The 13,207-nt window shown below is 41.2% G+C and overlaps 1 protein-coding gene across 6 annotated transcripts in view; it reads right to left on the minus strand.

Annotated features, from left to right (window-relative positions):
• The window catches only part of RNF214 (ring finger protein 214), a 45,597-nt gene that overhangs the window by 2,983 nt on the left and 29,407 nt on the right, over window positions 1–13,207 (minus strand). For 3 of the 6 annotated variants that reach the window (XM_080815713.1, XM_080815712.1, XM_080815714.1), the window contains exons 7-14: window positions 3,095–3,191; window positions 2,792–2,880; window positions 2,168–2,258; window positions 1,868–1,966; window positions 1,269–1,645; window positions 1,003–1,135; window positions 708–812; window positions 344–439 (exon numbers count right to left, since the gene is read on the minus strand). In XM_080815713.1, coding sequence (XP_080671839.1) covers window positions 344–439; window positions 708–812; window positions 1,003–1,135; window positions 1,269–1,645; window positions 1,868–1,966; window positions 2,168–2,258; window positions 2,792–2,880; window positions 3,095–3,191 — 1,087 coding nt within the window. Of the gene's footprint in view, window positions 1–343; window positions 440–707; window positions 813–1,002; window positions 1,136–1,268; window positions 1,646–1,867; window positions 1,967–2,167; window positions 2,259–2,791; window positions 2,881–3,094; window positions 3,192–13,207 lie in introns of those variants that run through there. The other 3 variants (XR_013967527.1, XR_013967528.1, XM_080815715.1) reach the window with 3 other exon arrangements.

Consider the following 13,207-nt stretch of genomic DNA (forward strand, 5'->3'; position numbering starts at 1 on the left):
TACTAATCTCACATTCAGGTTCCCTATTCCATCCTTGTCTAAGCAGTCTCCTGACAATGCTATATTTGAAACAACGGTTAGATATTTATGTCTTATTGTCAGTGTTCCAAGAAAGTAACCCATCAGTGCTCTAGGACGTGCTGCTCACCCAGTCCCCTAAAGAGAATGGGGGGAAAGGAAGCTGGGAGATCCTAGCTGCCAGCATTCTGAATTCTGTTGACTGTTTAAGCCACAACCTACTGAAAACCTCATGTTGAGATATTAATGATGAGTATCAACACAGCAACAAGTTCGAGAAAAACTCAGCAAAGGAGTGGCAAGGAAGAAGGTCCACAGCACCCACCTCCTTGTGTAGCACGTGGGTACAAGCCATTGGGTGCAGCTCGCTGGGCTGGACAAGCTTCTGGCACATTAGACACAGCTTACAGGTGGCTGGAGCCTGCAGGACAGAGGAGGGACAGCCAAAGAGTAAGGAACCTCTGGGTCTCCTTGCCTCTTGTGCCCATGATGCTAAAAGAGTTTACACCAAAAGAAAGAGAAGTTCAAATACAGATTCTTGCTGGAAGCACCTGCATTTTCTCAGCTGGGGCGGCCAACAGCCCAGCTGATGAGAGGGCAGTTTTTTCCCTGCACTCCACCTGTAAACCTGTTCCCTCCTCAGCCCCCAGCTTCTCCACATCCCAGTTTTCAAAGAAAAAGAGACTTACATGTGAAGACCTTCCAGGATACGAAACTTGGGCAGAAGGCAAGAACATCGGGGTACTGATTTGGGTCAGAGGAGCAGGGAACAAGGCCCGGATCCGACCGAGGGGCTGTGGGCAGAAATATTGTCAGAGTAAGGAGAGAGAGTCTGAGCGACAGAGCAGATAACAAAAAGAAATCATTTCTTTCCCGGTCCAACAAAGGAAGACAGCAGGCTAGAGACCCCTGGCTGCAGTGCTGTGTGCCACCCCCAGTTCTGAAACCTGCCTCTCCCCTACCTGAGCAGGTCTGAGTTCCCACCTGAGTACTGGCTGCCACCCGCTCGTGTTCGGCCAGGCGGGCTGCTACCAACTGGATCAACTCCTCCATGGTCAGGCCTGCCATGGTGGTCCGTGCGGTCTTGATTTGCTGAAGAATGTTGGTCATCTGGGCCCTAAGAAGCCATATGTTGAAGGAGACAGATTCTACGCTGTCCTTGTGGGAAATCTCCAGGAAACCTCCCCTATTTTCACCCACAGACATTTCTCTGACACATTTTTTTTTAATTAGTCCTGAAAGATACTTACTTATTGCATTGGGGGAAGCGAGTCAGTAGCTTCTCCAGGATCTTCTCCAGTTTGTCTACTGGTTGGGGCCGGGGAGTTTCAGTAGAAGCCTTAACACCACCCAAGCCTGGGGGAGGCGGGATGGAGGCAGCAGGGGGCATGTGTGGACCGTGGGGGCCAACGAGGGAACCCAAGCCAGGGCTATTTCTCCCATGGGAGCCAGGAAGGGGCGGGGAAGGCTGGCTGGGCTGGGAAAGGGCAGGGTTTAGGATTGGGAAAGACAAGGAGCGGGGATCTGCGCTGGGCATAACCATGGGCACTGTGACCTGCCCAATGGAGAAGGGCATCCGAGGAGGCAGAGAGGGATTCGGCTGAAACACCTGAAGCATGAAGTCTGTCTATAGAGCGGGAGAGGTGAAGAACAAGAGAGAAAGGACGAAAATGAAAGTTTAGGAATCTGGAGCGGAAATCAGTAATTCTTAGGCCAGATAATACCAATAATAATGTTATAACAAATAATACCAGTAGTAAAACCAATCTCTTCATAAAAGGAGCAAGGAGAAGACTCTGGCTGTGCCACCAGCACAGAAAGGCAGACTGCCCCACGCAAGCCCTCTCACCTCTGATGGGGGTGGAGGCAAAGTGGGCGTAGGGATTTGAGGAAGGCTGCTCAGTTTGGCTCCGTTCCTCACCAACTGGATATGACTGTTAAACTGGTCCTAGAAAGAGAGCCAGGAGCAGATTACCCTTTCTGCTGAGCTGAGTAAGCTGCCCGAGAAAGAGGGCACCGTCCGGTATCAGGAGAGCAAAGGCAGGGGTGGGGCAGGCCCTCAGTGACGATGTACAAGGTCCCTCCCAGTCACCAGAGGAGTAAGCACAGACTGAACTGTGACACAAAGGTCACACAGTACAACACTTACCCGAACGTTCTTTTTCATCATCCGAACTCCGTTCAGCCTTGTCTCCCACTCCTGTTTGGAACGAACTGTCTCTAGTGTTGGGGGGGTTGACCTTTCAAGAAACCAACAGGAATTCAGAGAATTAGAGCAAGGCCAGCTCCTGGTTCTCAGAGCTAGCAGGACAGTGGCTGGTCAACCAGGGGCAGGAAGAGGCCAGGGTTCATGTGCTTCACTCTAAGTCTGGCATCTTTGAAGCCAATTCTTAGAGGACCAACCACAGAGAGAGGGCTTTTGTCTGCCTGGAAATGCCACAGGGGTCCCCCAGATTCCATGGCAGAAAGAGGAGAAATTACTATGAGAAACAAATCTCCAAAGACATTGGTTATGCTCTGACACCGTAAGAGATACTGTTTATGCAGTTGGAACCAATACAATAAAAAATACAAAACTGTAAGATATGGGAAGAGAAATCACTAAACCATGGCTGTTGTGCAGACAGAGGTGGCCCTGGAGTTCCTGTGAAGACAGAGTAAGTGCCAGACTAGCAAGCCTCGGGTTTCAGAAAACTAACCAAACCAAACCAAACCACCGAAAAAAACGCAAAACTGCAGGACCATTAAAACTCTCTAATGGGAGGGTACTTACTTAAGGTAAGTAAGATGCAATTCTGCCTCTTTTTCTGCTTCTTCTAGTTTCAATACCAGCAACTCCTTCCGACTCTCTAGTGATAAGATCTAAGGAAACCACACACACACACACACACACACACGCACACGCACACACACATTATTAATTTTACATATATGAAGCTACCCCCAGCTAGTTAAAACAAGTGCTTAGTGGCTGTATGGTATAATACTTGTACGGCTTAGCAGTATAACACCATACCCAAAGATTATACTATCTGGAAGCCCCAAATCAAGGCTTTCCACACAGAGCTCTTCTCACCTCTGCCTTCCAGGCCCGCTCTGTCTCTTCCATAATGTTCCGATTTATTTCGCCATCCTGGTTCTTGAGTCTATCCAGTTCCATTTCCCACACTTCTCTGTAAGGTCAAAAACCAAGAACAAGAGAGGAGAGAAAGACAAGATTGCTAAGGGACATCAAGGCAGAAGCAAAACCTGAAATTGATCTAGCAGGTATATTATAGGAAGTCTTACTCTAAGTATTCATATAGATCTAGACGAACAATGTTTAAAAGTGGTCTGTAATTGCATAAAGGCCCTATATTTGAAAGTAAAAATATGGGGCACCTGGATGGTAAAGGGTCTGCCTTTACCTCAGGTCGTGGTCCTGGGGTCCCAGGATTGAGCCCTGTGTCGGGGTCCCTGCTCAGCGGGGAATCTGCTTCTCCCTCTCCTGCTGCAGCTCCCCCTGCTTGTGCTTGCTCACTCTCTCACATAAACAAAATCTTTAACAAAAAAGGTAAACAGGTTCACATCTCCACTTGCCCAGAGCAGGAAAGAGTGTACTTAGAACCAAATCCCACTGCAAGCAGAATGTTCTATGCTTAGGGAACGCTCAGAATCATTACGCTATTCCTCTTACTTCCCCATTTGTCCTTTAGTACAGGTATGAAGAGTGCAGGACCAAACACAGAGACCCATTTAATGCTCAGGTCTAACGCAGCAAGTTCTGACTCACTACGCAGCACATAGACACTGGCTTACTGATTTTCATATTTTCTTAGCCATAAGAAACATTTTTCAGAAGAAAAAACTGTTCTCTTCACACCTCAGAACTTCCCCTTTCCATCAGCGTCCTCCCTTCTCACGCCACCCTCCCAGCCCCATCCCTGCAATGTAACATACACGCACAGGGTCAGGGTGACCAACCGCCTGGTGCGCCTGTTCCCAGAGCTCTTGCAGTGGGTGGGAGAGTCAAGCACCCTACTCAGGACTAAAGGAACAGAGCCCATAGAAGGAGCTCACTACGTGGCACTGGACTGTATCAAATTTTATGGCTGGAAAGCAAAGGATTACCCAGATCACTGGAAAGAATATGGAGATGTTGAAATGTTTTCACTGTATTTTAAAAAGTCGAAAAGAAAAGGAAAAGGCTGGGAAGAGTTGTATCTTGAGAAAAATGTTCCCACTTTTCTATGGTAAAAGAAACCGCTTCGGTCCCCTCCTGTTTTTCAGCAGTAGCCTTACACACCTTACATCCGACCCCGTCCTTCATGTATCTCTGCTCCCTCTTTCACAGATAAGGTGACACACACACATTCATTCACGGATTCACCACCATGAGTCTGCCCTTCTACTGACAAGGTCTATTCATGTAACAGAAATGACCAGGTGGGCATTTTCTTCCTCTATGTGTTGTCATTCCCAAACCAACCTCCTGCCAAAATAAGAATTCTCTAATGATTCTTCAGACAAAGGTTTATAGGTAACTGTGTTTTCCTGCTATGACACATAGTCCTCAAATTAAAAACCACACGAGGAGTCAGAATTCTCTTACCATAAGAACATGTGAAATACGCTATGGAGTCATTCAGTGACCCATTTTGCTTACAGTGGGATAACTACAGAAAAATGGGACAGCTGCCTTCTGTGTTTGATGTTATTCTTGAAGATTATAGATGTCACTGAGTATCTCTTTCATTAAATACTATGTCAACTATGGATACGTATTTCTTTAAGAAAAATCCTTCTACCATGTCCGTGGGGAGGGGGTCAGTCCACATATTCACATATAGTAATCTTCCCTTTGGGCACTGGCTACATCTACTTTGGGATCCAACAACACAAAAGGAACCAGTAGCAACCACAACGAAAATAGTTAAGGAATTCTTAAACAGTCAAAAATGCTCAGCTTTATCATATGTTAACTAGCCTATAACATATGCATCAGACCTGCAACTCATACTGGAAAAATAATCAGTTCCCCATGGTAAATGGTCAAAAAAAATTCTTGGTAGAAGAGAAACCAGTGAGTCTACTTAAACTTTTTAAATGCCTCATCTAATTTCTTCCAAGTCCCAGACTTCTGTTATTTTGCATAGCTAGTTTAGGGAACTGATGGCTCAAATAAGTAAATTCTAGCAGATCGTATAAGTCTGACTTGTAGTTCCCAATTTTTTCATGATTTATAAAATTAATTTTGTTTTTGATCATGTAAATAACATAACTTATGAAAAGTTTAGAAAATACAGAACAGAAAGAGTCTTGTATAGAGGTTCCAATTCTCACTCACTGGCTATATGACCCTAGACAAATTACATAATCGTTCTAGGATTCTTCATCTGAAAAATGAGTAATACCTAGATCATGGGACTGATGGGAGAATTTACTGAGAAAACATCCGTGAAGAATTTAATATGGGACCTAGTACGTGGGAAGTATCCAACAAACATCATTTTATTGTTTTTTTTAAGATTTTTATTTATTTATTTATTTATTTGACAGAGTGGGAGAGCACAAGCAGGCAGAGCAGCAGAGGGAGAGGGAGAAGCAGGCTTCCCACTGAGCAGGGATCCCGATGCAGGGCTCGATCCCAGGAACTTGGGATCATGACCTGGGAGCCAAAACCAAAGACTAACCCACCCAGGCGCCCCTGAACAAACGACATTTTAAAAGTATTATTCAAATTTACCTTCTCACAATTGTAATACAAAGAATCACTCATATACTTCTTTCCAGTCTTTTAAAATAAATATTTATATATTTATCACATAGAAATCCATTATGTGTGCTTTCAAACAGAAACTGTGATCTTTCTCTTACTTTTTCAGCCAAACGTGTTTTTCCACAGCAGTAAGTATTCTTCAAGAATTTGATTTCTAAATAACCATCCATTGTACATTTACACTATTATCTATTTGTGCATTAAGTTATTTACAATTTCACAATTATAACTAATACAGCTAACAAATACAACTTATAATAAGCTTATTATTATTATATATATTATTATATAATAATAAGCATTATTATTATTGTTAACACAGGTTAACAATAAAAGTAATGTATCTAGATTTATGAGGAAGCTACTCACAGTAGTTAAGAGCATGGCCTCTGGAGCCAAACTAAGCTCTGAGTTCAAATCCAGACCCTATTATTATCTATTTGACCTCTGGCAAGTTACTTAACCTTTCTGTGCCTCATTTTCCTAACAAAAAATGGGGACAGCAATAGAGTTTACCTTTCATAGAGCTGTTATGCATACTAAAGGAATTAATGTATGTAAAACACACAGAACAGTCTCTGGCATATAGGAAGAACTGAGTAAATGTTACTTCTCTCATTTGGATGGCAGAACATCCTCCTTCAGAGAAACCGAAATATATGTATATGAATTTTCCACAAGGCATGGTGGAATTCAGATGATTCTAATGGGCAGAAGCTGGTAAATTTCTTGTGAAACCCTTTCCACGGTCATAGACAAAGCTAAAAATTCAGATGTTTGCATCCTCAGCCCAAATACCCTCTTTTTTAGAATATATTATACTCTAGGCAAGGCAAAAGGAAACAAAACAAAAACTGTTGAGTAAGTTAATATGCAGGGGTGAAAGTTATAAAATCCTTTACTCTGAAACTAACACTAATACAAACCAATACAGAATGCATGAGACTGTCAGACATAAGCAGAAAAATTTACCTCAGGGTTGATTTGCAAACTTATTGTTTATGAGGCATGAATTCTTCTTGATTTAATTCAACAACATCTACTGAGCAGCATCATGTGCTTGGCACTATGCTAAAACCTGGAGATACAAAGATGCCCAGGTCCTGCCCCAAGAAACTCACAATCTAATTCTTTTTTTATTTATTTATTTTTATTTTTATTTTATTTTATTTATTTTATTTTTTTTTTTAAGAAACTCACAATCTAGATAGTTTGCCAGGTAAATGAAGAGAACGAGGAAACTGGGCAGAACAGACAGCATGGGCAGAGGCCAAGGAGGACGAGAGCGCTCAGCTGAGGGAGGTCCAGAAAGTTGCAGACAGTGGACACACGAGCCCAACGCTCAGTGGCGTAGTCTGGGCTGGGGATACAAATGAGTGTCACAACCATAAAAACAGTAGCAGTGGGAGCCCTAAGTATGGAAGAAATCATCTAGAACAGCAGTTTGCAAAGGATAGTCCACAGGCCCCCAAACCCTTTGAGGGCCTGGTCTGTTAAGGCTGGAACTAATTTCATAATGACACTGAAGTTACTTGCCTCTGTCACTCCCACCCTCTCACGAGTCTACAGTGAATTTTCCTTAGGCTACATGACACATGACGGTATCGTCACTGATAGCTAATGGAATATATGCTTCTGTATTCTCATGTTTTCTAGCATGCTCTAAAGTAATAGGTTTAGGGCATAATTTAAGGTCTCAATTTTTTTTTCCTTCTCCGTACCTCTGTTGCGCTTTTACTAGCTATCTTTAGTTATATTTGCTATAATCTCTATAATCTCATTAGTGTCTAATAAATAATCACTGTAAAATTTCCAGGTTCTCCAGGCATCTGGGTGGAAACAAGTCCTTTTTGTTAATTTGTTTTTGCAATAATTTTTTTTTAATTTTTGAAAATTTTCTCTATTTTTAAGTTAAATCTAAAATGTATTATTTTAGGGGTGCCTGGGTGGCTCAGTCAGTTAAGGATCTGCCTTCGGTCATGATCTCAGGACCCTGGGATTGAGCCCCATGTCGGGCTCCCTTCTCAGTGGTGAGTTTGCTTCTCCCTCTCCCTCTGCTGTCCCCCGCCCCTCACCGCTCATGCGCTCTCTCTTCCAAATAAATAAATAAATAAAAATCTTAAATAAAATTTATTACTTTAGAATTTAACTTTTTTTCTAAAATAAAAGAAAATTTATTTGTATTTTCTTCTTACATTGAAAAATGAATCATTGGCTCAAAAAAGACAGATTAGAAGACTCACTTTCTCAACCCATAGCTGCAATGTAGTACATCTAAAAGATCCTAAAAAAGGCGCAGTGGCCTACAGTTTTCTGACTCATGGAAAGAAAGAATCTACTCCAAAGAAATTGGGCAGAATTATAAATAAGAAACCAAAGTATGACAAAAGCCATCTTTCACTCGCCTTTATAGACATTCATAATTTACTTTACTTCATCTTAAGCCACAAAACATTTTCTTATTGTGCCAGTTAAGTTACAGTGACATTTCGAGATCAATCATTCAGAATTTAAAGAAAAAGGGCCTGACTATTTTAAATGCAGATGTGATGAAGTCTTTAAAATTCATAAAAATCGTTAAAGCCTTTCAAACCAGAAATGAAAAAGCCGCTGAAGCATCTTACAGGGAAATTACTGTACTTCATTAACTGGAGAAGCACAACCTTGTCCAGCTGACATTGCTACATGCCTGCTGGACAAAAAGTCAGTAAAACGAGTCATGGCAATGTCCCTTTTTAATGACACAGTAACTCATCAAATTAAAGATTCTGCTTCACAGCTGAAGTGAGAGAGTTAAGATCTCATCTGCAGAGTTGTAATTCTGCTTCACAAACGGACAAATCTGCAACTGCAGTTAGACTCGCTATTGTGATTTGATTCATCTAGTACTGGCACCAACTAAGCATCAGAGAGAATGTCATCTGTGAATTCCTGGCAACAAACACAAGTGATGCTCCCATAACCTAAGCTGAATGACCTTTTATCGTCATGGTTTAAGCTTTACTTAAGGATGTCATGATGAAGCCATACAAAATAATAATTTAATTAAATCCTGACCTCTAACTACATATTTTTAAAATATTCTGTTTGATAAAATGTTACACGCCCCCAAGGATGTGGTTGTCTCATGGAAAAGCACTTGTGACACCATTTGAATTGTGAGTTGAGCTAGCCTTTTTTTCATGAAACACCATATTTAGTTAAAAGAACAAATGAGAGACAAACTATGGTTATTTGAACTTGAGTATTTGGCAGATATATCCTTGAAAATGAATGAAATACTCTTGCTATTGCAAAGAAAACAATTGACAGTATTTATTGCCAACAACCAATTTTGAGCTTTTCAAGCAAAAATTAGAATTTTGGAAAATCTATACCAGCCACTGGGAGCTTGAAGGATCCCCACTACTTACAGATTATTCTGATGAGATCAACAGTGACATACACAAATGAGATTCCTTAAAGGCTATATGATAAAACATGTCAACACTTAGAAGGTCTGAGTAACTCTAAACCAGTATTTTCCAAATTATCAATGCACTGTGTTACCAAATCCACTTTGGAACCCACTTGGAACCGAAGACTTGGCATAAAGATGATTTTAAGCTGAAGACATCTGAGGTTCAACAGATGCAGAAAAAAGCCTTCTGCGAGCTTCCCTTATCTGCCTAAAAAGCAGCAACTTCTGGGAAATAAGGATGTCATAAATTCCTCTTCAGAGAGGATCTACTCCCAGGAGACAGAATGTGAATAAAAACTACCCCAAATCCCTTCTCCAGGAGAGTGTTATGGTTCTGAAAGAGACAGAAAAACCACTCATACCCGTATAGACAAACATTATCACAAACTTTTAATCTGTTTGTTCTCCCAAAAAGCCACTTATCTTTCCAAAAAGCCCCTTAAGTCCCCTCTCTCCCCACCCTCCCAAGAAGTCATTTGTTTTCCCGTAAGGGCCTTTCTCCCTGCTCCCCTCCACCTACTCAGATGGCAGATAAGCCCCAAATTCCAACCACCCTTCTGAGTTACTCATCACTCAACTCTCCCACACGTATACAAGTCGTACTTGTAAACTGCTCTCCTTGTTCCTCTCCCTTTTGTCAGTTTAATTGCAGGGCTCAGACATTAAACCCAATAGGGCAGAGGGAAGTTTGTCTTCCCTGATACAACACAGTTAAAAAATCCATTCAAAGTATAACTTAAGCCAATGGATTCAACTAACTTTTAAGAAACTATCACCAGTACCATTTGGGGGTACTATCAAAAAAGAATATCCACAATTGTCTAAAAAAGGCTATTAAGGGGGTGTCTGGGTGGCTCAGTTGGTTAAGCGTCTGACTTCGGTTCAGGTCATGATCTTGGGACCCTGGAATCAAGCCCCACATCAGGCTCCATGCTCAGTGGAGAGTCTGCTTCTCCCTCTCCCTCGGCCCTTTCCCTCACTCATGTGCAATCTCTCTTGCTCTCAAATAAAAACTTCAAAGAAATTTAAAAAAAAATTTTAAAGCTATTAAAATACTCCTCACCTTTCCAACTACCTGTGTTATGACCAGATTTTCTTCACACACTTCAATCAAGACACCATACTGCAATGGATTACTTACAGAAGTAAGAGAGGAGAATTAAGCTTCTTCCACTAAAAAAGAGACTTCCAAAAAGGTAAACAATGTTATTCTTCTAATTAAACTGACTTTTGCTCTGGGTTAGGCAAAGAGCTCTCGGGACACAAAATCCACAAGCCACAAGAGAAAAAAATGATAAATAGGAAAACTGGACTTCATCAAAACTTAAAATTCTGCGTTTCAAAAGGCATCATCACAAAACACAAAGGCAAGTCACAGGCTGGGAGAAAAATATCTGCAAAACACATATCTGATGAAAGGGCTGTATCAAGAACATTCAATAAGAAAACAACATGCTTTCTGTAAGTGGGTAAATACTCGAATGGATACTTCATCAAAAAAAGAATGAAGAATGAAAGATACAGAGAAGGACGTGAAAAGATGCGCAACATCAATAGTCATTAGGGAAATGCAAACTAAAACCACAATGAGATACTATTAAAACACTTCTGAAAACGCCTAAAACTGAAAAGACTCATAATGCCAAGTATTTGGTGACGTTATGGAATAACGGCAATACTATACACTTGCTGGTGGGAATGCAAAATAGTAAAGCAGCCTTGGAAAATGGTTTGGCAGTTCATATAAAGTTAAGCAAACATATGGCCCAGCAATTCCACTCCTAAGCATTTACCCAAGAGAAAAAAAAACATGGGGCGCCTGGGTAGCTCGTGGCTAAGCATCTGCCTTCAGCTCAGGTCATGATCTCAGGGCCCTGGGCATGAGTCCCACATCAGGCTCCCTGCTCAGCAGGAGGCCTGCTTCTCCTTCTCCCACTCCCCCTTGTGTTCCCTCTCTCGCTATCTGTCAAATAAATAAATAAAATCTTTTAAAAAAAAAAAGTATCCACAGAAACACCTGAGTGGCTTTATTTATCATAGATTTAAAAAAAGGGAAACAATCCAATTGTCCAACAATAGTTAATACATAAAAATTTTATAATGGAATACTACTCAGCAATAAAAAGGAATGAACTACTGATATATGCAACCACATGGATGAATCACAAAAGCTTTATCCTAAACGAAAGGCTATAGGTACTGTACAATTCTATTTACATGAAGTTCCAGAAAAGGCAAAACTATGGTAAGAGAAAATAGATCAGTTGTTGCCAATGGCTCAGGGCAGGGGAGGCAATGGACTCCAAAGAATCATGAAGAAATTTTGGAGGGTAGTGGAAATACTGTATATCATTTTTCTGCTGGGGTTCCGTGACTGTATACATCATTTAAAATGGGTGCATTTTATAACAGATAAAGTATACCTCCATAAATTGCAGTTAAAAAGAAAAGAATCTGTAACCCCCCACCCCAAAGCCACCGCAATCTATTCCCCATCCTATAGTTATTATTTCTGTATCTCAGACATCTCATTGTCATTACACCTCCTCTCTCTGTAGGGGTCAACAAATCTTTTCAATCCCTACCTCAGAATACCCCCCTTTCAGTTCCTTTGCCAATTAGATCAGACCTTCATTTTGTCTGGCTGAAACTCTGTCTTCCTGACACCAGCTGATCGATACTTTAGCCCATCTAATCTGATGTGGACAGAATTATCCTACAAATTAAATCTGGAGAGGTTCCACTTCTAATAAGGACAGAGTTGCTTCTAACAGACCAACATCTTACGGGTCAGAGCTATAAATTCTAAACAAAATGTAAAAAAAAAAAAAAGAAGAAGCACCTATCTGAAGGCATTAGACAGCAAACAAGAACCAGCCATAAACTGGAGAAGACTTGACACCTGCAAAAAGTGAGTATTACTGTTGTTTCCTGTTTTGTAGTTATTTGCCCAAGGGCCAACCCTAGCCAGCTCTGTGCTGATGGCTAAAACTGAGAGAGAAACCTTACAGGCTTACCAGCTTGAGAACTAAAGGACAAAATTGCGAACTACTGTAACTGGATGTTAATGTTTAAGCCCAACGTGACAGATTTTTTTTTTTTTTTAAACCAAGACTAGGGGGCACCTGGGTGGCTCAGTGGGTTGGGCCTCTGCCTTCAGCTCAGGTCGTGGTCTCGGGGTCCTGGGATCGGGTCCCGCATTGGGCTTTCTGTTTGGCGGGGAGCCTGCTTCCTCCTCTCTCTCTCTCTGCCTGCCTCTCTGCCTACTTGTGATCTCTCTCTCTCTCTGTGTCAAATAAACAAAAATCTTTTTAAAATAAATAAATAAATAAATAAAATAAAAATTAAAAAGCCAAGACTTTTTGAAGAAATAGAACAAAATCCCGAGTCTCTACAAGTCAGGATTCAACCAAAAATTACCAACACACAGAGAAACAGGAAACATGATCCACAGTCAAGAGCAGCAGTTGGCAAACTATGGCCTGTGAGTCAAATTCAGGCTGCTACCTATTTTTATAAGTAACATTTTTGGGGGACCACAATCATGCTCATTTTATTTACTTATCAAGCATGGTTGCTTTCATTGTTACAACAACAGAGCTGAGTAGTTGCGACAGAAAGTTATGGTTTGCAAGCCTGAATATTTACTGTATGGCAATCAATCTCTCTCCTCTACCCGGAGCCACTGACAATCATTGATCTGCTTTCACTATAGATTTGTCTATCCTAGAACTTGATGTAAATAGATAGTATGTACTTTTCATGCCGGTTTCTTATTTAGAATGATCCTTCGTGATTCTAAATCCTGGTCGACAAAAAAAGAAATTCAATGGACAAGAACTTCAAGGTCACCAAGATGCTGGAATTAGCAGCTAAGGATTTTATTTATTTTTTTTTAAGATTTTATTTACTTATTTGACAGACAGAGATCACAAGTAGGCAGAAAGACAGGCAGAGAGAGAGAGGGGGAA

The sequence above is a fragment of the Martes martes genome, assembly GCF_963455335.1.
Source record: "Martes martes genome assembly, chromosome: 10".
In the NCBI taxonomy this organism is placed as follows: domain Eukaryota; kingdom Metazoa; phylum Chordata; class Mammalia; order Carnivora; family Mustelidae; genus Martes; species Martes martes.